Source organism: Lygodium microphyllum, chromosome 19, assembly GCF_053477565.2.
Source record: "Lygodium microphyllum isolate KBCC chromosome 19, Lygodium_microphyllum_v1.1.10, whole genome shotgun sequence".
NCBI lineage: Eukaryota > Viridiplantae > Streptophyta > Polypodiopsida > Schizaeales > Lygodiaceae > Lygodium > Lygodium microphyllum.
The window spans coordinates 77,764,697-77,789,216 of NC_141153.1; the positions used below are offsets into that span (position 1 = coordinate 77,764,697).

The following is a 24,520-nucleotide window of genomic DNA, read 5'->3' on the forward strand; positions in this document are numbered from 1 at the left end:
GGATGCACAGGCTTTGTCGCTGATTGCATTGGCAGTTCAGCCGGTCAATCATCCCCCACATTCGTTCAGCAGCTTCTTCATGGGAAGCTTGGCTAACTTTGGAGCAGATGTTTGCAGGCAAGAATGAGACTCGCATCTCTTTCTTAAAGAAAGAGCTAGAGACATTGAAAATGGATGAAGGTGATTCTATTCAGGATCACTTGAACAAAATTCAGAACTTACGAGAGCAACTCATGAATGTTGATGAGTATTATTCGGATGCACAGATGATATCTACCACTTTGAACTCATTACCTCCTTCGTACTTGGCTTTTCATACGGCTTTAAACCTCACCATGAGGATTGCCGTGCAGCCAATCACTTTTCTTCAGTTAGTCAGTTTGCTTCTAGAGGAGGAGCAAACACGGAGGAATAGTTGTGTAGATGCTATAGCCTCTGAGCGGGCTTTTATGGCTAGACAGAAGGGCAAAGGCAACCAAGTGAAGAATGCTTTGCAGAGTTCTGGGACTTCTGGCGCATCACAAGCAAACAAAAAACAAGGGGGCACGCAAGCCAAAAAGGAAAAATGCCATTATTGCAAGAAGCCAGGCCACTATATCACTGAATGCAGAAAACGCATTGCCAAAGAGAAGAAAAAGGAGTCAGGAATGTCTGTTTCTGATGCTCCTTCCATTGCTACTGAGTCCGTGTCCTTTGTTGTAGACAGGGACTATTGTTTTTACACATGCAGTTATCACACCTCTTGGGTAGATCGAGCATTCAGCTCTACTGAGGATACAGGCACTTGGTTTTTTGACAGTGGTGCTTGTAGGCATATTATATCTTGGAGAGATTTATTTGCATTTGTTCATGCAGCTCCAGTTGGCAAGTCTGTATAGTGTGCCAATAATGCATCATACCCTGTTAGAGGTATTGGGGAGATTGTGCTCACAGCCATTGATGGCTCTATTCTCCGCTTGTAGGATGCTTTATTTGTGCCAGGCATAAAGAAGAATTTGCTCTCTATCTCTTCTTTGGCACGTTGTGGATTGCATGTCACATTTGATGATGACAGATGCATGGTGAGAGACAAAGAACACATGACTTTGGTCTTGACATGCACTTTATGTCATGGGTTATACGAGTTGGATGCTCTTTCAGTTGATCAGTCAGCGTATTTGACATCCACGCTTACTCCTGCTATGATACAGGCAGAGTAATGGCATGCTAGGATGGGGCATGTGAACTTTGGCAGCTTGATGCTCCTACAGCATACGCAAATGCTAGATGGATTACCTCTACTGGAGAGACCTCCTGAGCACTTGTGCAAAGAATGTATTTGGGAAAAATGCATCGTTTTTCGTTTTCCCATGATGTTGCTTTTTGAGTAACAACCAAGTTGTAGTTAGTGCATTCAGATATATGTGGACCTATGCAGACAAAGTCATTGGGAGGATGTTACTATTTTGTGACTTTTATTAATGACTTTACTCGATTTTGTTGGGTCTACTCTTTGGTCAAAAAGTCAGAAGTATATGATGCATGCTCGGCTTTTATTACACTTGTTGAAAACCAGTCTGGTTGTAAAATTAAGACTCTCCGTTCGGACCGAGGGGGGGAATACATGTCCTCTATGCTTAATTCCCTTTTGAAGCAGAAGGGCATTGTCCATCAGTACACTACTGCTTATACTCCACAGCAGAATGGGGTTGCAGAGAGAAAGAATCGGTCACTCATAGAGATGGCGAGATGTATGCTGAAGGCAAAGAGCTTGCCTCACAATTTCTGGATGGAAGCTGTCATGTGTGCTTGCCGTGTTTTGAATAGATGTCCCACCAAAGCTTTGAAGAAAATTACACCTTTTGAGGATTGGAACAGCCGGAAACCTTCTGTTGGACACTTTTGTATCTTTGGGTGCCTTGCATATGCACATATTCCAAAGGTACTCGGGAAAAAGTTGGATAACAAGGCTATTAAATGCATTTTTATGGGATATAGCAGTGAGAGCAAAGGCTACAGACTCTATGATCGTGTTTCGAAAAAGGTGTTTGTCAGTAGGGATGTACTATTTAATGAAAAATCAGAATTGTCCCTGGCTAGTTTAGACACATATCAGGCTACTTGTGATGTATTTGAAGGGCTGCTGCCCATTACATTTGGTGATTCAGCTCCTTTGGAAAATGCAGAAAATCAGCCATTGGCTGATCTGAATATTCAGCAAAGTGCTGAAACTGAAATTCAGCAAGAGCTTATGCACAGTCAGGAGGCAAGACAAATGCCTAGATGGTATTTATAGACTATGAAAGATAGTCACCTGGATGCACCCATGGCTGGTCGTACTAGAAGGCAAGCTCGTATGCATGATACTGCACATACCATGGAGTTTGTTATGGCAGCAAGCACCCTTGATGAAGAGGAGCCTGAATGTTTTGAGGATGCACAACAGAGTGTGCATTGGATGGCAGCAATGAAAGCTGAATTGGATTCTATCACTAGGAATCAAACATGGGATTTGGTGTCTTTGCCATTTGGGAAGAAAGCCATTGGAACAAAATGGGTCTACAAGCTGAAACAGAATGCAAATGGATCCATTGAAAAATACAAGGCAAGGCTTGTAGCTAAAGGCTATGCATAGAAAAAAGGCATTAACTATGAGGAGACATTTGCTCCTACTTCCCGTATGGCAACCATCAGGTCTATGGTTGCTTTGGCTGCTCATTATGGATGGATTGTGCATCAATTGGATATTAAAACTGCATTTTTACATGGGGAACTTCATGAGGAAGTATATGTACAACAACCCATTGGTTTTGCAGTTGAGGGATTGGAACACTTGGTCTGCAAGCTGAATAAAGCTTTGTATGGTTTGAAACAAGCTCCTAGAGCTTGGTTTGCAAAGATAGATGCTTTCTTGCTTAGCCAAGGGTTCATAAACAGCTCATCTAAGTCTACCCTTTACGTATGTAAAGAGGGGGGATCCATGCTGATCATTTGTCTTTATGTTGATGATCTCTTACTTACAGGGACACATGCTTATCAGATTTTAGCATTTAAACAAAATTTGCAGCAAACTTTTGACATGTCAGACTTGGGGTCTTTGCATTATTACTTGGGCATTCAGTTTATACATGACGCTAGAGGTATTGGGTTATCACAGTCAAGATACATTGGTAAACTTCTTGAGAAGTTTGGCTTACAAGAATGCAAGCCAATTTGTACACCAATGGAACCTAGACTTAAACTGTCATTACATGATGACAATGATTTGTTTGATATACACACATATGCTCCAGCAATTGGATGTCTTATTTACTTATGCAACATTAGGCCATACATACAGTTTGGAGTTTCAGCCGTGAGCAGATATATGCATCAGCCACGAATGTCACATTGTCAAGCTGTTAAGCGTGTCTTCCGTTACTTCCAGGGTACTAGATCTCTTGGATTGCTTTATGCCAAAGGGGGACCATTGCAATTACATGCTTACAGTGATTTTGATTGGACTGGTGATTATGATTCACGTCACTCCACTAGTGGCAATTGTTTTTTTCTTGGCTTGTCTTGCATATCTTGGCTTAGCAAGAAACAGTCCACTGTTGCCACATCGTCATGTGAAGCTGAATACAAGGCAGCTTTCACTACCACAGTTGAATGCGTATGGATTAGACGCTTGCTTGCTGATCTGGATGTATCTGTTACGGAGCCTACTCCTTTGTTCACTGACAGTCAGAGTGCCATTGTAGTGGCACGGAACCTAGTGTTTTATGCACGGAACCCATTGAGATACATTATCACTTTGTCAGAGAGAGGCTACATGTAGGTGATATCAGCCTTGTCTATTGTCCTACCACCAGTAATGTGGCAAACATCTTCACCAAAGCTCTTCCTCGTGAAAAACTTAAAGCATTTCGCAATGCTTTAAATTTGATCTCCTTTGGTGGCGGATGATCCTTGTACTCTTGATCACTCTTCACTCCAGGGGGGTTTGTTGGGTATTTCACTCACGCCTCACTTACGCCTACAGTCACATAGGAGTGTCGGTGATCAATAGGACACTGAGGCACTTTTTACTCTCGGTAGGAGAGGGTTTTTCCCCCAGACTTATGGTATTATTTCGTATGTGCTTATGACACACACTTACGGGCACTTACCGTGTTGGGGTGTGAACACCCCTCTACAACCCTAAGGTTTAAGGGTTGTACCTTGTACTTTCAGTTTACACTCTTTCAGTCTATCGTATTGGGTGTCGTGCTCCACTCTCTACTGTCTACTAGTTTTTTGTGCTGAGCTTCGATCCTGTCCTCCCTCACAGACGGTGTAATGTGTGGGAAAGCATAGGTTGCTGAAGTATGTATTATCTTAGCCAGCTGTCCTGTTAACTCATCTAGAGAGGACTGTGTGTCTAGCTCCCTCAATGAATCTCGCACAACAGTACTGTATATGTGTGAGCTCACTTCCACAAAATCATAACGTGGTAATTTTTGGTATGTGTGACTGTGCCTCATGTATATGCCCATATTGCATTGTGAAAGCTAGAATAGCATGGTCTGCTGCTAATGCTTGATCGAGTTGCTTCCTCTCTCAAGCACTCCAATAGCTCCACGATTCTTGATGCAAGCTCGATTGGTGTGTCTGAGATTCCAAAGCTTTTTATGTGAGGTAGCAAGTTGGGTGATCCAATCAAGTAGTCCACTGTGCTTGAACCTTTCTTGTTATTCTACCACATGAAACCATTAGATCCTAGCCCCATTGTGGCAACCCATTAAGGATGACTAAACCATGTGCACTTCCCAATGCTAGTAGGTGTGTTCCATATTCTGTTCTCTCTCTATCTTGGCTGATCCGACTAATCCCACTTCATCTAATGCAATATCTCTAAACATCTCATTGCTAATGTCATTAAAAGCAGTTTGGTTGCTTTCTGTGTGTGCATTAAAGTCTCCTTCTAGTAAAACATCTCCAATGCTCATAAATCTTATCATGTCCTCATATAGTGGTGTATACGGGGATGCCTCTATAGGGGAAAACTTAGAGTATGCAAGGTGGAAGTAGCATATGGTAATATATGTCTCGAGCCCTATTTGTATGTAACCTAATCCACATGTATCTTGCCTTTGCATCTCTATGTACCACTTGGCCTATATCTTGAAGCTCTTCTCTAAATAGAATTGCCACACCTCTTGATCCCCTCGTCCTTCTAGGCCTCCTAGGCTGAAGGCAATATGTACTTTCCCATCTATATCCCCATGTACATCAAATAGATGGATGTCTTTACATTGGTGTGTCTCAATATACATAGCAATGTCTATCCCTTCGAAAGTATCCTCAAAGTAACTTGCATCTGTCTTAAGGGAGCCATTGCAATTCCATAGTGTGAACTTCAAGGTCTCATAGGCCACACACCTTCATGCTGTCATTTTCTCTATGACGATGATTCTTCCATCTCTATAGACAGCCCATTTACCTATTTTTCATGCCTCTTGAACGTGTGGCATGTTTTCCCTCCTGTGGGTTATTTGAGCTAGGGTAAGGTCTTTGTCTAGGTAGATCTTTTCTCCTTTGAGAGTGACCATCTTGGAGAGGAAGGCTCTCTTCTTTTCCAAGTCTCCAAACTTTAGGATGAGGACTTTTGTTTTTGTGTCGTCTTTCCCGACTCACTAGGCCCCAATGATGGGTACATCTATAACCCCAATTTTGGTGGCAAAAGTTGTAGCATCTTCAATTGGGGAGCTTGTCTCATCCAGTCCAACCACTCTTATGTGGAGTGCGTGTGCCTATCTTCTTGCCTCTTCTTCCAAGGTGGCATTCATAACTTCCACTTTGTTGCTATGCATTCCATTGTTCTTTTTTGCCACATCTATCCATTCTGCACTTTCTTTGACAGCATCCTCAACATTCTCCATTTTCTTTTGGGCGCCTTCCACCACATTTGCATAGGTGTGCATATCCTTTTTTAAAACATCCATTTATTTTTGCTGCTCCGGTGTGATTTGTGGTTCCTTTTGAATTTCTCAGCTTTCACCACCATGCTGGCATCTATTCTTGACTTAGTCTGCATAAGAGCTCTAGCAACCTCTATTTCCATCTCTACTTGGTCTTGTATTTCAGCCTGCTAACATTTTAGCCATCCTTTCGTCCATTAATGCCCGTGTTTTTCTGTTAACTTCTCATGCATTAGTTGCATTTCTACCTCGACCAATTTTTGAAAATTTTCATACGTTGCTTCGTTAACTGTCTTTGGCATTTCCTGGCCCCTGTTGGACCCTGGGGAGGTCATCCATTCCTGCATTTCCTTACATAAATGATCTTAAGTGTAGGGGCCTTTCTTGGTGTATTGAGTGCAGCATCCTCAGCTGCTCATGTTTGACTGCGAGTTCACTGCAGCCTGATTATCTTTTATCAATGTTTCTTCTGCTGGTTTTCCTTCTGCAAGCAACTTCACCACTGCATACAATGTAGTTCCAATGATCACTACTAAATTCACTATTTCACACTGCATACACTGTTTATCAATGCATTCACTTTTCCCTTCTACAGTAAGTTTACTGCAGCATACAATGTTCATGTCATGTATCAAGAATCCCTACTGCAATTATTGTTTCACAGGTGTATAATTGTGTGTCAATGGGTTTACAGTTGCATCAACAGACACTGTTGCATCACTGTTTACACCTGCACTGAGACTTGGAGGCATATGTGGGGAGGGTGTATGAATGCCAGGATATTTTTCTTGGATTCAGAATTATAATCAGATGCTTTCTCCATTTCTTTTTTTGATCAGATAGGAGTGATCATGTGATAATTTTGAAATCAAACATGTAAAGATGTGACCTATATTAGCTTTTGTCTACTGTTTTTCCTTCAGTGGCTCTCTTTGTACATCGGATACAAATGGAACAAACCGAGACTATGCACCTTTCTTGTGTACATCTCCAATTAAGGTTTGGAACCTTGAATGACTCTCTTCTATTTGCAAAGATTGCATCATTGCTCTCCTGAGAAATCAGTCCGATGATTGAAACACACATTTAAATTGCAGTACCAGTATGCAAACTTTTCAAATTCAAGCTATGTTGAGCTTGGAGAAGGATCATTGACTTTCCGCCTTATCAATCAACGAGCAGATTTTTCTTTTGCTTTCTTCACTGGAGGTATTGAAAATGTAAGCACTCATTCAGGAACTTTTACAGTTTTTGTGTGTCAAAAATGGAAAAAATGTCAGAATTCTGGGTTTTGTATTGGATGAAGCAAGAACACTGAAGGTTTGATGACTTAACGTGCTTTTGTGGTTTTTTCTGCATTATTGAGCAGCCTGTGCTACTTGCAGTATCAAATTCTATCAGCTTTGCAAATCCTAAAGCACCTGCATATCCACGGCTTGCACTTACAAAAAATTGGGATGAGGTACTCATTTCATTGATTTGTGTTCCTGCATCCTTAAACCGAGAGCTCTGTCAAAGCCAATGCCTATATTGCAGATTTCTGTCACTTGGACAAGTGGGTATAGTGAGACTGAAGCCTTTCCAGTTGTGAAATGGGGAAGTCAGTTTAGGGACTTAGGCACCATCTCTTCAGCTCAAACATTAAGTTTCGAACGCTCAGACATGTGTGGTGAGTTTTTCTGCTCAGTGCCTGAAGTCCAGGTGGAGATTCAGTTGGATTTTTTTCATTGCATGACTATGTGTGTACAAGGAAGGTATGCTAAATGAACAGAATGTTGTTTGATGGTGAATGCATCCCTGTTCAGAGGGAAACATAACTTATTAATTTCACTTGAAACTGTGCAAACAAGAGTATTAGCTGGGAATTGAAATGGTTGTCACAGTTCTCTTTCTGGAAATGCTCCAAAGATGGGATGAAAGAGGTGGCTTTGAGAAGAGAAGTTTTTGGTACCAGGTTTTCAGTTTCTGTTTGAACCCTCAAGTGACAATGGCACGACTGATGCCTAAACTCTTACCATCAGCTTCTCTGATCTGCATTTCTTACTTTGTGTAAGACCTAAGAATTGACTTCATTGGACATTAAGGCCTACATTGAACTCTTTTGACATCATCACCATTAAGATCTAAATCAAAAAATAGTGTAGCATCCCGTGATACTTTATGAGCCCTAGTTTGGGCATAGGCTCTAAGCTATGCAACACATTGTAAAGTATAATGACTGAGTCAGCTTAGCTAAAGAGGTTTGTGTAACTTTTAAGCGCCTTTCCTCTCTAGCAAGGTGTCACAGACTCCCATGCATTGATGATGAGTCCAGAGTGTTATAAGCCATGTGTAAAGCAAGGTTTTGCATTGAGCACAAAGTGTGTACATCATCTGGCCATAAACAAGCAGCATCATTGAAAAGCAAGAGAGTATCAGCAGTCTGTTTGCATCCATCCTGGCTGCAGCAGTCACTTTTAGCGTTTGTTGGTCCACATTTGCAGATGACTCAACTCATTCCAAATATTTTTTACATCATTACAGTAATTGAATCTGGTTCGGAGCACAAAAGATTATTTCATAGGATAGGAAAAGCTATTCTAAAAAAGAGTTTTGTAGATACTCCTACTGCAGGTTCTTTGTGGATTGGTACTAATACACTGACCAGAGTTGCTTTGTGCACCACATTTTTAGTTGCTTGGTTAAGGGAGGCTCTTTTCCATGGAGAATTTTCCTTAACCTCGGAAAATATCAGAGTCTGGATATCCCCATAAGCTGATGGAGCATGCCAAATTCCATCTATTGCTGACAATGTGGGATCTTGAGCAGCAAGAAGCAGGATCTTGAGAAAAGGCAAGGCAAAGAAATGCTAATGCCAGTCTATCTTAGTGTAAATGACAGCACCAAGTCCACTATCCTAATTTAGTTTCCTGATCTAGTTAGTATTCTTTATAATAACTTTGTAGAGGTCTCTCAGTTATCCTATGGTTTACAGGAAGACATGAAGGTCCTTTGACAAGTTTCTGTTGAACTTCTAACGACAGGGACAATGTAGCATTCGCATCTCGTGGGCGCACTTGGAGACATTGTGGCATTTTGGTCTCATGGGTCCTCCAGCCATAGGGAGAATTCAGCAGCTCTTGTGTAGCAGCTTTGATGGTGTAAGACTTAATGGACTTAGCTGGCTGCAGAATTCTAGCCAGTGAGTTTTTTGAGTTCAATCAAAACAGGATTGCTCAGTTTGGTGATAGATTTCTATTCCATCTAGACTGAAGCTAATCAGGAGGGGTTGTTACATGGTTAGGAAGTGTAGTCGAAGCATATAGCCTTGACCTCAGTGAGAGGCGGTTTTCTCTCTTAAGTGAGGGCAATTGTGAGGTCCAGTCTAATCATGCAGTAGATTGTTCCAGTCTTTGGGATAGTTGGTTGCCATTCTAGAGGGATTCTCTGATCAACCCTCTAGGTCATTCTCTGATGAGAGCAAGAGAGTTACCACACAATGGGTGAAGCAGTAGCAACTCTACATATAGCTCGAGGTTGATAATTCCTTGACATTCCTCAAGTGTAGTTATGAAGTTTTGTCCTTAGCTACCCTCCCCAGTTCATCATGGAGCTGATAGGAGCGGTAGGATTCCAGTGACACTTTAGGATTGGAGTGTTATCCACTCAGTGGGGATAGCCATTCAGTTTTTTGCCCTAGTTGGTTCCATAGTCTTTAATGTCAGTAGGGACCAGTGCCAACAGCTGCATTCCATTGAAGCAGGCAAGAGTTAGGGCATCCCATCTAGATGTGTGCAAAAGTGTGTCAATTCTCCTTAGGTGCCAGGGGGCACAGTATTATCCATGAAGGCATCCTTGGATTTCCGTTGAGCATCATCTTGAGACATATCTGTGAGAGTTGCTGTTGGCATCTTCTCAGAATTCATTTCATCTGCATTCCTTCCATCAGTATCCATGAAAACAAGAATATCACTTTTATCAGCAAGTGATCATATTAGAGCACAGTTTCCCATTGCAATTATTGTTGCAGTTCAATCTTTGCATGTCCCTGTTGCATCTTTGTGGTTAGAGAATTCAACTTTTTGATTACTTTGTACATTGTCAAAGTATATTGACAATGGTATTACCCTGCAGCAATCACAGGTGGGTTTGAAGAGAAGAGCTTGAACATGCACTACAGCAAAGCAGAGAGGCACAGAGATTCACCTTCAGTAGCTTCTGGTCGAGAGCTTCTCTACTTCCATGAGAAATACTGTAGCTGCTGGTAGAGACATTCTCTAGTCCATGAGAAAAAGGTTGAATCATGCCAAATTCCAGCAATGGCAGGCAGAATGAAAGTTCAAAAGGAGTCTGAGCAAAAGAGATGCCCATTGTAGTTTGAAGTCTCCACTCTGTAAAGTAATGGTAGATCAATGATTTTATAAATAAAAGAACTGTTGCGGTGTATTGAAGCAAATCAACATAATGCTCCAGAAAAGGGCTTATACATGAAAGCTCTTCATTGTGGTGTGCATCAATGGCATTTGATCATGTGGCTTGCTATCCAATCAAAGTTTCTTAATCACATTTATGTTGTTTGCTGTATTTGACATACAGCTGTTCTGTTTTCTTTGTTTTGCATGTTTGAAGTTTGTGTGCACTTAAATTTCTGGCTTTTATTTGATCTGCTATGGCATTTATGAATCTTTATTATCACCTCCATTTTTTAAAATATCGAGACACTTCTTCACTCACAACTGGGTGTAAAACATATACAAACTAATCATGAGTTGAGTATATGTTCTTCTTGCAGGATCACCTGCTAGATCAATCGGTTGGCGTGACCCAGGATACATACACACAGCATTTTTAAAAGGCTTAGTGCCAAATGGCAGGTGAGATACCTTCCTAGTCTTTTCTAAATGAGATCATGACAGTCACGTGTGATCTTTGTCCAGGTTGATTCCATTGTTAGAAAGATATCAAACGTGAATAGATTGGTGCCACCAGGGAAGTGCAACCTAGGGATTGGACCCATGCACCTGAAATACTCAATCCACACTCACATCCAACTGGGCTGTGACCCCATTGGTATTGTTAGAAAAATATTGGCCCTAAACCTGGTATAGTGTGTTATTATCCATGAACAAGTGCCAGTTTGTGTACTCAGTAGTTTTGCCACTTCTTCATAAGTCAATCCAAATGCCTCAAGGTTATGTAGTCGCAAGGCCCCCAGTTCTTCATATGATCCGAATGCCACTTAAACAAGGTGACACAATCACAAGGGCATGCCTAACTAGTATGTGAGGCACCTCTTGAGGCTAGACCCACATTTTTCACATGAGCTAGCCTTTAAGCCAAACACATTTAACATCATCACATTTTTTGCAAGTACTATTGTTTAATTTTATGCATCTTAGTGAAAGGTTGAAGAATCTGATGGTCTCAAGAATAGGAAAATCTCTCACAAATGCAATTTCAAAAAGGCGTAAGTAACACCACTTTTCTTATTGGAAGATTTGATGTTCCACACTACATTGTCCATCATATGTTGGGGTTGAGTTTTGAGACATTACTTTTTATAAGACCCATAATTAAAAGTGGCTAATGTCTTTTCAATTTAATGGGAGTTTTTCAAACATTGTGCTCCATAAGTCCCCATCATTAAAGGGCACTCTTGACCTTACAATGTATAATAGGGTTTCTTGAGCTGAGCAAGGTGAATCAAAAGGACCCCAGTATTAATCAGAAGTGATTTAAAGCTTGACATGGCTTAGAATTACAAGTTTTAACATGCAAATTAATTGGATCTCTGGCCAGTCTCTCTACTGACTTCTGGAACACTGAGTGAAACATCCAGTGGGAGATTATTAGAACGTTTAAATGTCTCCCCTGTCTGAGCAGCAGAAAACACTGGCCATACCTTGACAACATCTCGATTGCTGCAAGCACAATCCCATTTCTCATACTGTATATAAAGCTCACCCTGGCTTCATCCTATATATAAAGATCAACCTTGCCCAACCTAGCTTCATCCTGTGGAGAAAAGAATCTTATGTCATGGCTTTGACAAATTTCTGAAGTGATATTCCACTCAAGTAAAGAAATTGACATAACAGATACAGCAACTAATCAGTACTTTAACAATTTCATTGTTGCCAGTGATAACTTTGGATTGACACCCAATAGATATGTCCATACGGACCAGCACAGGCATAGCCTCCACCAGCTTGGATCTAAAACAAATGGTTGAGCAATTTAACAACAAGGTATCCTGATGGGCAATCGGATAGAATTTTTCACATGAGTGCACCACAAGAACAGCAAGATGAACTTTAGCTACAAGAGGACATATGAAGGCCCCAACTGTCTAAGCTGGATAGTCTTCTTCAGATCTGCAAAAGCTAAACACGCTTTGCAGCGTGCCCAACCCCCTACCCCCCCCCAAAAAAAAGGGGGGGCGGAAAAGGTGCACATGTATGCAGATGTTTCCTTTGCACTGCTACAGCTTTGCAAACCTCCTCCACATACCTGACCTCAGCATCCTAGCTTCCACACATTATCAAGGATCAGTTCTCACTTCTACTTTGTCTTTACCTAGGCAAAGTACTTCCATTTAAGCGGCTCTCTTTCAGAACTTGCACCAAAGTCCAAAGGTTTTTCGGTCACACACACATGCGCACAGAAGTATATATTTATGTCTATATAAGGCCAATGTGGCCTATGAGACAATCCAAAGTACATCCATGTCTATCAGTAAAGTGAAGATAATAATAAAACAAGTGGCCTGTGAAACAACACTGAAAATAAGTGTACAATGAGGCAATGCTAGAGTACAAGCATGCCCAGTACTGTCTCATGAGTAGAATGAAAAAGAAGTCCTGATCTGACACTACTGTGCATGGAACTGTGATGGAGACTACCGTCTGTGGCTGATCTCAAGATCTGTGCATGATGTTAGCTATGATAGAGTCTTGACCGGCTTGACTGATGCACCTGGTGGTGAGTCTCCGATGTCTCGTAATGATGGCTATAATCTAACTGTCGTGTGGCCTCCTCAGCATGGTCCTGGTGAACAAGGTCATCGTTCTCAGAGAAGTGAAATGGTTCTATCCAATGTGACTCCATGGTGTGGAATGGAGGGTGTCTGGTAGGGTGGCTCTATCTCTGCTTTTGGCTAGTAGGATCTGTAGGGTCTGATCTATGAAAAAAAGTTTGTCACTGCTCTATGTGTGGGTCCCTCTGGGTGAAATAGCCTCCTGTCTCGCAATGGTGTTGTGAGGCGCCTTTGGAGTAGGAAAAGACCTAGGTATCTCTGGTCCTTGTACTCTATAACACAGGAAAGAGGTCCAAAACCATTATAAAAGAGGCAGTGGTACTGTCCCCGCATGTTACAGTATACTGTACAGCTGCATATGTAGTGCTCCTCCATCTCAGGCTCTCAGTCACAAAGCTGGAAAATCCTATCCTCCACTAGGGTATCTGCCTGTCTCCATCTATAGCCTGTGAGAGGAGGTGTGAACCTGTCCATAGCAGCCTGTGGTCTGTGGGAGAAATGGGTGTCCATTTATAGTAGCCAAATAGTGAATCCATCATCAAAGAGGTCCAAGAGTGTCTCCGATATTGGAAAGAGCCTTCAAGCATGAAAGAAACTAAAGAATAAATGCAAAACTGCTGTTTTGAATTGATTCATGGGAGTCCAACCAAAACTTAGAGGTGATTAGTTATGAAATGACAAGGGAAGAGAGAAGTACAGTATCGGAATGCTTATAAAGATGTCCAGTGAGAAGGTCATCCTTACCCTGTACCAAATGCTTTAATAAATGAATTTTGAACCTTATTATTTTGTTTTCAATTGATTCATGGGAGTCCAACCAAAGCTTAGAGGTGATTAGTTATGAAATGACAAGGGAAGAGAGAAGTACAGTATCGGAATACTTATAAAGATGTCCAGTGAGAAGGTCATCCTTACCCTGTACCAAATGCTTTAATAAATGAATTTTGAACCTTATCATTTTGTTTTTTAAACACCCTTGCACTTAAGGAAAAATGTGGTTAAAGGCACCTTTGCACTTGAGGAAAAATGGGAAAGCCCAAGAATGAAGGCAATGGTAGGCCAGTAAATACATATGGCTAGAGCATGACCAGGATAAAAAGGCCTCTTTTGAGAGAGATCATGCTCAAATTGTTAGTTTAATCTGTTAGAACAGTTTCTTGAAGGGGTCATATTTTAGCAGGGCTTGTCAGAGTATATTTGACAAAATTTTGTGATTTTGCTCTTTACAGACGAAACCTGTTGTCTTGATTGGGATGGAAAGTTGATCAGCATCACTCTTCTGCTGATCTTTAATTGTATGTCTTGTGAACAGATATTTTTACAAGGTAGGGCATCAGCTTGCAAATGGATCCTACGTGTGGGAAAAGGAGCGTAATTTTTCTGCAGCTCCATTCCCTGGTCGAAATTCCTTGCAACAAATTATCATTTTTGGTGACATGGGAAAAGTATGAAATTTTCATGTTTCGGGCATTTGGCACAATTACAGGGCAACATTGCAGGATACTTACAGTCAGCAGTTCATGATCAATCCTCTTTAAAAGTATATCTGTGTGTTGCAGGGTGAGCGAGATGGTTCAAATGAGTACAACAATTTCCAGCCTGGTTCTCTTAACACAACAGACCAGCTTATTGATGACCTTAATAACATTGACCTTATCTTACATATTGGTGATATCTGTTATGCCAATGGGTATATCTCACAGTGGGATCAATTCACGGAGCAGATTGAAACTTTGGCATCACACGTTCCTTATATGATAGCTAGGTTTGATATGTGATTGTATATCAAGAGCATCCTGTCTAATGACTATCTGAGAAGGAAATATAGTGTCTATGCTTGTCGTTTTTTAACTTGGCCTTTCTTTTGCAGTGGAAATCATGAGCGAGACTGGCCTGGAACAGGTTCATTTTACAAAAACACAGATTCTGGAGGGGAATGTGGTGTTTTAGCACAAACTATGTTTAATATGCCTCTCAAAAACAGAGAGAAGTTCTGGTATAAGTTTAGCTAGCTTTCTAGTTTGCTGAGTAATGTTTAGTTGTTTAGTTGTCTGGTTTGCTGAGTAATGTTTAGTTGCATAAATCATGCATGCTTGCGTCAAAATATGTGGCTAATTAATTTCCCTTGGCCAACTAAGCTTGATTCTCGGTTACTTTACCATCAGGAACTTGAGCAATCATAGACACCATAAAGTAGTAATAAAAACCCTCCTGGAAAACAATAAACTCTGTTGTTTTTTCTTTTCACTTTCTCCAATTTGCAAAGTAGTTTTTTTTTGTTTTTCCATTCTGAAGAAAATAAAAGATAGTGATATAGTACAGTGATTGCCCTTTGTACCCATGATGATTGTCTGTGTTGGAATGAATAATTCCCCTGCTGGAGAGGACAGTGATAAGAAGAACTCGCGTGACAAATAGAGAAACTTTTATCGGAGAAAAGCATTAACTGACTAATAAGAGTTGCATGCATTCAACCTCGAGATTTAGAGTCATGGTAGAGTTAAGAGTTTATGTGCACACAGATTGTTATTGTCCTATACTTATCCAAGCACCTTATGACTAGCCTTCACAGAGAGAAGAGATGTTACAGAATGTTGTCAGGGAAACTTTCTTGGGATTTTAATTCAGGCGAGGCTGCATTGTGGAGATAGTGCATTTTGGATTTTGGGTGCAAAGAAACTGGGGCTCTCCGATTGAGTGATGCAACTGCTTCTCATGATAATGATCCAACAGTTAAGCAATGATTATCAAAAATTCTAAGCTTCTGTACAATCCACATGTAGTGGGATGGCAGTCAATCTCTGATGCTTCAAGACATTTTGAAAAGCAGGATCAATACTGTTTAATGAACTTCTATGATAAGCAGATGAGCCACTGTGTAAGACTGACTAATAACAAGAAAAAAAGAGTCTTGAAGAAAGCTCTACTCCATGGGAAATGTAAAAGCATAAAATTCTCAACTTGGTCTAAAATTGGTTGTCCTGTTTTGAACTTACCATTCCATGTTCCTTAACACTACCTTCTTCAGTATACACAGCACAGTTTACCATTCCATGTTCCTTAACACTACCTGTCCTGTTTTGAACTTACCGTTCCATGTTCCTTAACACTACCTTCTTCAGTATACACAGCACCGTTTATTTTTGGTGCAAGAAATAGTCTCTCCTTCGTTTATGTGCCCCAGGGATGCAAAACTGGTTTGTAGCACATAATAACATATTGCTTAATTGTACTTGTGTGCCAGGTACTCTTTGGATTATGGTCTATTCCATTTCTGCATAGCAGACTCTGAACATGATTGGCGAGAAGGAACTGAACAACACAAATTCATTGAAGAATGTTTAGCTTCTGCAGATAGACTCAAGCAACCATGGCTCATTTTTGCAGCACACAGGGTTCTTGGATATTCTTCTGATGAATACTATGGCGCAGAAGGGACCTTTGCAGAGCCTATGGCTAGGGAGAGCTTACAGAAGCTATGGCAAAAGTACAAAGTTGATTTAGCATTTTTTGGTCATGTCCACAATTATGAGCGTACCTGTCCTGTTTATGAGGTTGGTATTTCCTCTGTCTAGGCATGAAATTCAATTGAGGCTTGCTTGAGTTAGCTCTACCTGCAAGGCAGTATATTCGATCCATACATCCCTACAACTAACTTATGTTGCAGCTTAAGGGTTTTCTCAGGGTTATGTTCTAACAGGATAATCCTCCATATGTGCTGCAGAGCAATTGTGTGAGCACAGAGGCATCAAAATTTTCAGGAACTTTCAATGCAACCATTCATTTAGTGGTTGGGGGAGCAGGTGCAAGTTTATCTCCATATACTGAGATTCAAACTAGCTGGAGCACATTTAAGGACCTGGACCATGGATTTGGCAAATTGACTGCATTCAACCGATCAACATTACTGTTTGAATATAAGAGAAGCAGCAATGGAGAGGTCTATGACTCCTTTTGGATTGAAAGGCAGTACATAGACGTGCTTGGTTGTGATACCTTGAACAACTGCCCTGCATACACTTTAGCTTCCAAGTAATTTGGCTCCAGCGAATGGTTTGAACACATTCAGTGGCTTTAATAACAATACGTTGATCTGCCCAATCAACTAAAAATATTTCTGGCTTTCAAAGGAAAGAAGGTGGCATTCTTGTAAAGACAGTTGACCTCTGCATCAAAATAAAATTGCATCACTTTCCCGTGATGGGATGCATGAAAATGTCAAGCTCATCCTGCCTAGAATTGAACCAAGTACTTACAAGAATTGTGAAATCAAAGAGAAGCAAGTTAGTTGACACAGTAGTGAGCCCCTTACCGAATCACCAAATCCATAAAGAGGAGACAGAATAAGAAGCCATGAAAGAGGAGAAAGTGAAGCTTTATAAAGAAGGTGAAGGTTAAAAAAGGCTTCTCGTCCTGCATCTTTCTATGAAGAAACATAAGTGTGTGTGAGTAAAAGAATAGATTAAGAAAGCTTATGAAAAGGATATTTGAGGGCATGAAGCAGAAGAAAAGTAAATAAATATAAATCCGTCATTTTCTTTTCGTTCACACTCTCTCTTTCTTGAGGGCAATTGCATTCAAGCTCACATCAAAATCTTGAACTACATCCACATCAACATGGTGGGAGGCTTCAATTTTCATAAGAAATGTAAGAAATGAGATAATGTTGAGACTATAGGGTGCCATCATGGGGTAATCTTCTCAAGACCCATGCATGATTTGTAATTCTTTGGAGTATCATTGAAGTCCAAACCTAGCAAATAAAATCCCAAATATGTCTGGCACCTAGTCATGAAACAAAAAGATGAGATGCAGTTTTCACACATGTAGTGCAAGATATACAATGTCTGCTTGCACTCTTGGGCCACCACACTATATCACTAGAAGTGAGGTCCCCAACAAGAACTCCCCAAACAAAGATCTTGCCGTAATATAAGATCTTTTGACTTTCATACCTGTAATAGTCCATCATGCTATTGTGTGCACCTATCTATTCATGACCACACCTTATTAGCCTTTCCAATAATCCATCCTTCATCATCTTATGGTACATTGCATTTGTTGAAATTTGTAGAAAGTCAATAGGCAAGTGAAACTCAATCTTGCCAAGGATCAGAATCCTCAAAATTAAGAACAAGAATATGTTGCCCAGTTTTCTCCTCCAACCTAGACCACACAAACAACAAAGTCTCTTGCCATCCTCTAACTCAATTGTATCACTCTATTTATCTTCATTTTTCAAGAATGATTTATTTGGCCAATGCAATGATCTAAAAACAACCAATAGCTCAACTTGTAAGAAATTGGCATTTTGTCTAGACAATGTGTGATAACCAAACTAACTTAGGGCATTTAAACTTAGGCATTTAACTCTTTGAGTCAAATTCAAAACTTGCCACCCATGGTGAGTAGAAGATAATAGGCCTTGCCAAGAAGTCATCAAGTGTGTTAATAAAACTAACCCAATGCATCTAATTCTCTAAGGCACCGTGAGTTAATCCCCAATTGAGCATTAAGTATACTTTGCAAAGTATTTTGATCCTTATTAAAACCGTCTTGTTAAGGATGAATCAATGTAGGAAGTATTGTATAAAACTTGTTTGTGAAAACCTTAGTAAAGATTTTCTACAATGACCCCATGAAAGAAATGCCTCTAACACCTGAAGTCAATCGATGCAAGTACTTTGGGCAAGAAACAAGAAGTTCATGTAAGCTTCAAATAGTTCATGTGGCAAACCATCCCTACTTGGACTGTTTTTATGAGGGAGATGCATCCTCTAAAATATCCACATCGAAATTTGTTGCCCAGTCATGTGTGGCTTGTGAAGCCCAAATGAAATGAATCACAAGCCATGCACATACTAAGAATAGTTTGTGATTGTCTTACCATGATACTCGCAATATTCTCTCGTGTGTTTTTCATGCACTCTTGCAAAGAAATAATTGGATTGACAATTATTCTCCCTCAAAGCATCTATGCAAGCCAATAACCTTGCATGTTTTGTATTATCGCTCTTGCATGGAGGTCACTTGGCATTTCACCCACTGCAAACAAGTTTCCAATTTTGAGCAAGGTAATCCAATTCTTGTGATCCTACCAATAAACCTTGCAAATGCTATAAAGGATATTTATTCACGAAAGCATATTGCATCTCATTCACATGGGCTAGCTTTCAAGCATTTTAACTAAAAATACACCACATTTAAGCACTCTGAATGCGTATGATGGCCGAATTTGAGAACCACATATTGCATACAATCAAAAAAATGATCTTGTTGCAAGAAAACTTGATTGAAGCATCCTAGCAGGCACCCAATGAAGCTTTAAAAGCCTTAACTACCTAATGCAACATTCCAACCCAACAGAATAATGACCAAACGAATGAAAACTTCATTTTCACATATATATATATATATATATATATATATATATATATATATATATATATATATATATATATATATATATATCCTCTGTAATTGAGTACAAGTGTCAATATGCTATTGAGAATGGTAAATATATGAGGGATGCAACCAAGACCACATGCCTTGTTTCAAACATGGCACTTCCAATACATCCCATGCTTAGCGCTCCATACCATCCATCACAAAATGAGGCGGTGTAGAATGAGCCAACATTCCCACATATTAAAATCTCCCAATATGAACCCTAGACAAGCCGAAAAAAGACATTTTAGATTGGCCCAAACATTGACAACATTGTAGAAGCATAAACCTGCACCACCCCTAGCAACTCTCAAACATAATTTTCACAATGAGATATTTACCATGGGCATCTTATCTAATCAAAGAAGTCTACAATGATGATTAGATGGCAAACATAACCACCGGTTGAGAGGATACATTGCTATAAAACACCATAATCCTTATGAACATAGGTGCTACTTATAAAATGCTCTTGTTTATGCTCATTAGCATTGAAAACATCCCAATTTCCTTCAAGCATACTTCTTTGCATCTGATACTACTTAATTTGGGAAGCAACATCCTTCACATTCCAAAGTCAAATCTTCATAATCTTAAATTTACCGACATCATGATCTCTAATCCCTTCCCTTTATCCTTAACTTGTTTCCATTGCTCAAATTTTGCCATCTCCATTATAACAATTTGGATCAAATCCACCTTGTCTGCTAGATCCATCCTTATATGAATACATATCAAGCTAAGCATGGAAACTATCTCTAAATGTCACAAGTCTACCTCAAGAATCAAACCACATAGATGAACTTCATTGACCTTTCATGGGTCCACATCAATGCATAGACTAATGGGTTTTAGATGGCTACTCTAATGGCAAACCCCCTTGGTGTTGTCTTGCATAAAATCCCTTCCCTTTTTGATAGAGATTCTGTGTTGGAGCTAAAGATGGAATAGACTATTGAGCACATGGCCCCTGATGAGCATTCCTCTTAACCTCTATCACCCACTAAAATTCATCCCCCCCATCCTCACTTTAAGCTTGTTTCCTCCTTGTAACCAAACACCACATAGCAAAAGATAACAATGGAGACAAGTACAAGTGAAATAGGAGAGAACAAGGAAAATTATTTCTCAAGCTAAATGCTAAAGCACATTTTTTTAAAGCTTTGATGGTGATCTAGATGGATTGCAAAAGATAGCAATGGAGACAAGTACAAGTGAGAATAGCAGAGAACAAAGAAAATTCTTTCTCAAGCTAAATGCTAAAGCACACTTTTTTAAAGCTTTGATGGTGATCTAGATAGATTGCAACAGATAACAATGGAGACAAGTACAAGTGAGAATAGCATAGAACAAAGAAAATTATTTCTCAAGCTAAATGCTAAAGCACACTTTTTTAAAGCTTTGATGGCGATCTAAATAGATGTTGGATAGAGGACAGTGAGTGTACAAGGAATGTGAGTACATTCTCAATAGCTACGTGGTTTTTATATACACAACCACCTCATAAAGAGGCTAGCATGGTAGGTGAGGAAAAGGTGGATCCATAAAGTGGATGGTGATCTAGATAGATGTTGGATAGAGGACAGTGAGTGTACAAGGAATGTGAGTACATTCTCAATAGCTACGTGGTTTTTATATACACAACCACCTCATAAAGAGGCTAGCATGGTAAGTGAGGAAAAGGTGGATCCATAAAGTGGATGGTAGAGCATCCACGAAGTGAATGGTAAGTGAGGAAAAGGTGGGCCCATAAAGTGAGAGGTGGAAAAGGGAGGTGGATGGATAAGATTATTGAAGAGCACGATATTAAATATCCTCCAACATGGTTCCCCTTGACTCAATGCTCACATGGTTTGCCATAACTCACCACCCCCATGGTCCATCTAACCCACCAACACCACTTGAGAATATGAATATTTCCCAAATAATACTCAATATGTATCACTACCTTCATTAGCCATCCCATAACCATCTAGTCTTTAAGATTAGACCCTTTCTAGTGTCTGAAGTGAGAGGCCTACTGATTTCCATTGCCTAGCATAACTTCTTCTCATTTGGGATCCTTACAATGTCTGTCACTTAGATCATATTCATGTGACTGAGAGCTTGGCATTTAAGTAACTTCCAACACCCTCCCCTTCAATGTCCACCAAAAGCGAACTACTTGTTCTGTCCAACACCAAGTCAATGAAGATGCTAGGCTAGTTAATCCTTCCTAAGAGCCTTGGTAAATATATCAACACAGTTGTCCTCTATAGGACAATGTTCCATCTCCACAAAGTCATCCTCAATGAGCTCCTACACATTGTGATATTGAATCTCTATATGTTGTGTGTGGACATGAAATACACAGTTCTTTGTAATCGCCATACAATTTTTTATTTTCACACTTCATAATTATTTCATTTTGACTAGAACTCCCATGTCTCCCAAAATCCTCCTGAGCCAAATCACTTCACAAGCAACAAAGTGTGCCAGAATCACTTCACAAGCAGTGGAGTGTGCCACCTTGTATCTAATCTCTATTTAAAATAATGCCATCATAGGTTGCTTCTTGTTGATCCAAGAGAAAACTCTTGATCCAAGTGTGAAGAAATATCTAGTCAAACTAGTTTCTTGAAATCAATATCTCATGCCCGATTTGAATCATAATGTCCAGCTACCATCTTTTTTGATTTGTAGGTAATGACATATCTTCAAGTACTTCAACACCTGCATCCATGCTCTCTAGTGATTATTTTAATCATTTGAGAACCTCTTTAGGACCCCAATTGCATAACTAAGATCTATCCTAGTGCTATCTAGAAAGAAAAGACTTCCCATAAGCTTGCTTTAATGTGTCCACAGGTGATAAAACATCCTCTAATGAGAGTTTTGCATTTATTTCCTATGGTTAAACCACTACCTTAACTCGGTTGTCTCGCATGCCTTTAAAATCTCCCCAACATGTGTTTGTGCTAAGAAATGAAGATCTTGTCAACTTCCTTGAGACACCTCAATGCCGAAGAAGAAATGCAAAAGCCCCATTTCTATCATTTCAGATTCTGAACTTAGCATCTCCCTAGTCTTCTAAGCCTATGCTCATGGTCTCTTATGATTATCAATTCATGTACACACAAAACAATAAATTGTCATCCCGTATAAACAACATAAATTTTGGCACTAGAAGTAGTTCCCATAAACTTAATGCTTTTAAAATTTTCATCTAGCCTTTGATGTCCTTGGGGCATGTTTCAACCCATATAGAATGACTTTCTAAGCTTGCAAATCTTATTTTCCTAACCAAGCACCTAAAATGCTAGTAGGTAGGCCACATATACATCCTCCTTGAGGTGTGTCCATTCAAGAATGCAAACTTCACATCCATCTCAAAGACTAGCCATTTGTTATGACCAACCAAGGCTAGTACCACATGAATAATGGTCATCCTAGCCGTAGCTACAAATGTTTTCTAAAAGACAAAGCCTTCTTTCTATGATTAGCCTCATGCTACAAGTTGGACCTTGTATATTCAAAGACCCATCTGATTATACTTGGTCTTCCAACACCATTTTGTACCAATTACTTTCCTATGGTCTTGTAGATCAACCAAGTCGTAAGATTAATTTTTTATGATACAATCATGTTTTGGTAACTTTCCAAGTTGGAATATCTGTAGCTTCATTCAAACTTGTGGACTCCTACACTTGCATTACCTCAACTAACAAAGCCATATTGACAATGTGTTCAAAAGTCGTTATCTATCCTCTTTGACCTACAAAGTCCATCAACAAATGGCTCCTCCTTAGAGCTGGAATCTTCTCATTAAAAGAAGCTATTTTTCCCTCTTGTGAAGTGGCCTTGTAATGTATAAGTAGGCTGTTGTGGTTGACGAACTGCATCATCTTGGAGATCCCCCTCCTCCTTCTTTATAGAAACTTCAAATATTTGGTGTAGGCACATGGTGGGTTACTTCTATTTCTGATGATAAGGTAGATGACCCTTTCTCATCCACTACATGTGCCTACTCCATTAACACAGGATTTCACCTAGTACTTACCTTCGTAGCCTCACAATTATATAACAAGTAAGATTTAGATTCCTGACTTTAACAAATAAATATACATTTCTTACTCTTAGCTTCTAGCTTGGTCCTTTTCTTATCTAGAATATGAATGTAACACTCACACCTAAATGTTCTAAAATGCACAACAAATGCATTTCGTACCAAAGTAGGCCTCTTGAGGTATTTTTCCCTTCAACCTCTTAGTGTAGCTCTAATTAAGTATCTATATTGTTATGTTGATTGCTTCACTCGAGCAAGAGTTTGATAATCCTTTTCCATTCAGTGTACACAATGTGATCTCCATGATAGTATGGTTTGTCAGGATTGTGGGAGAGAAGGAAGGAGTCTCACTTGAAGCTTTCTTGCTTGCACAATGGGGAATACACACAAGGGTGGAGGCTGAAAACAGTTTTCCTCTTCTTAGTTGTGTAAGCCAAAAGAACTCTAGTACAAAGAGATAGAAGAACCCTAAATATGGGTCTCAAACCAAACTCAACTAACTAAGGTGGCATACTAACTGAGCCACGAACTAGAGTAGATAAGAATAGCTGTCATCTAGCTATTATTCATGGGCGGTGTACCAACCGCATCTACAACTGACAAGTCGGTGACATAAATGCACAACGGTCACCCTGGCGTATCACGAGTGGAGCTCGATATCTCAACACTCCCCCTCGAGCTCAATCCCAATTCCTGCACACCAAGCAGGTCTCTGAACTTGCGCAGCTTCTCTGCGCCCAATGCCTTCGTGAATATGTCAGCTACCTGATCCTCTGTGCTGACATAAACTAGATCAATAAGACCTAGTAAAACCCTCTCCCGCACATAGTGATAATGCACCTCAATGTGCTTTGTTCTAGCATGATAGACTGGGTTATTTGCCAAGTGTATACTACTCATGTTGTCACAATAAATGACAACTGGCCCATCTGTAGACTGATGCATATCATAAAGTAGCTTATGCAACCAAGCTACCTCACATGCAGCCATTGCTGCACCTCTGTACTCAGCCTCTGTGCTCGACAAGGCAACTGTAGGCTGTTTCTTGCTGCTCCAAGTGACTGGAGCACTCCCAAAAGAGAACACATATCC

At 40.0% G+C, this 24,520-nt stretch overlaps 1 protein-coding gene across 1 annotated transcript in view; it reads left to right on the top strand.

Moving 5' to 3' along the window:
• LOC148020061 (putative inactive purple acid phosphatase 1) overlaps window positions 1-17,557 on the top strand; it is a 51,258-nt gene extending 33,701 nt beyond the window's left edge. Inside the window, exons 4-13 of the mRNA XM_087700337.1 lie at window positions 6,845-6,920; window positions 7,019-7,141; window positions 7,291-7,383; window positions 7,458-7,590; window positions 10,693-10,774; window positions 14,249-14,381; window positions 14,496-14,701; window positions 14,807-14,932; window positions 16,181-16,490; window positions 16,661-17,557. Of these exons, the coding sequence (XP_087556463.1) occupies window positions 6,845-6,920; window positions 7,019-7,141; window positions 7,291-7,383; window positions 7,458-7,590; window positions 10,693-10,774; window positions 14,249-14,381; window positions 14,496-14,701; window positions 14,807-14,932; window positions 16,181-16,490; window positions 16,661-16,972 (1,594 nt within the window). The 3' untranslated portion in view covers window positions 16,973-17,557. The remainder of the gene's footprint in view (window positions 1-6,844; window positions 6,921-7,018; window positions 7,142-7,290; window positions 7,384-7,457; window positions 7,591-10,692; window positions 10,775-14,248; window positions 14,382-14,495; window positions 14,702-14,806; window positions 14,933-16,180; window positions 16,491-16,660) is intronic.
• The last annotated feature ends 6,963 nt before the right edge of the window (window positions 17,558-24,520 follow it).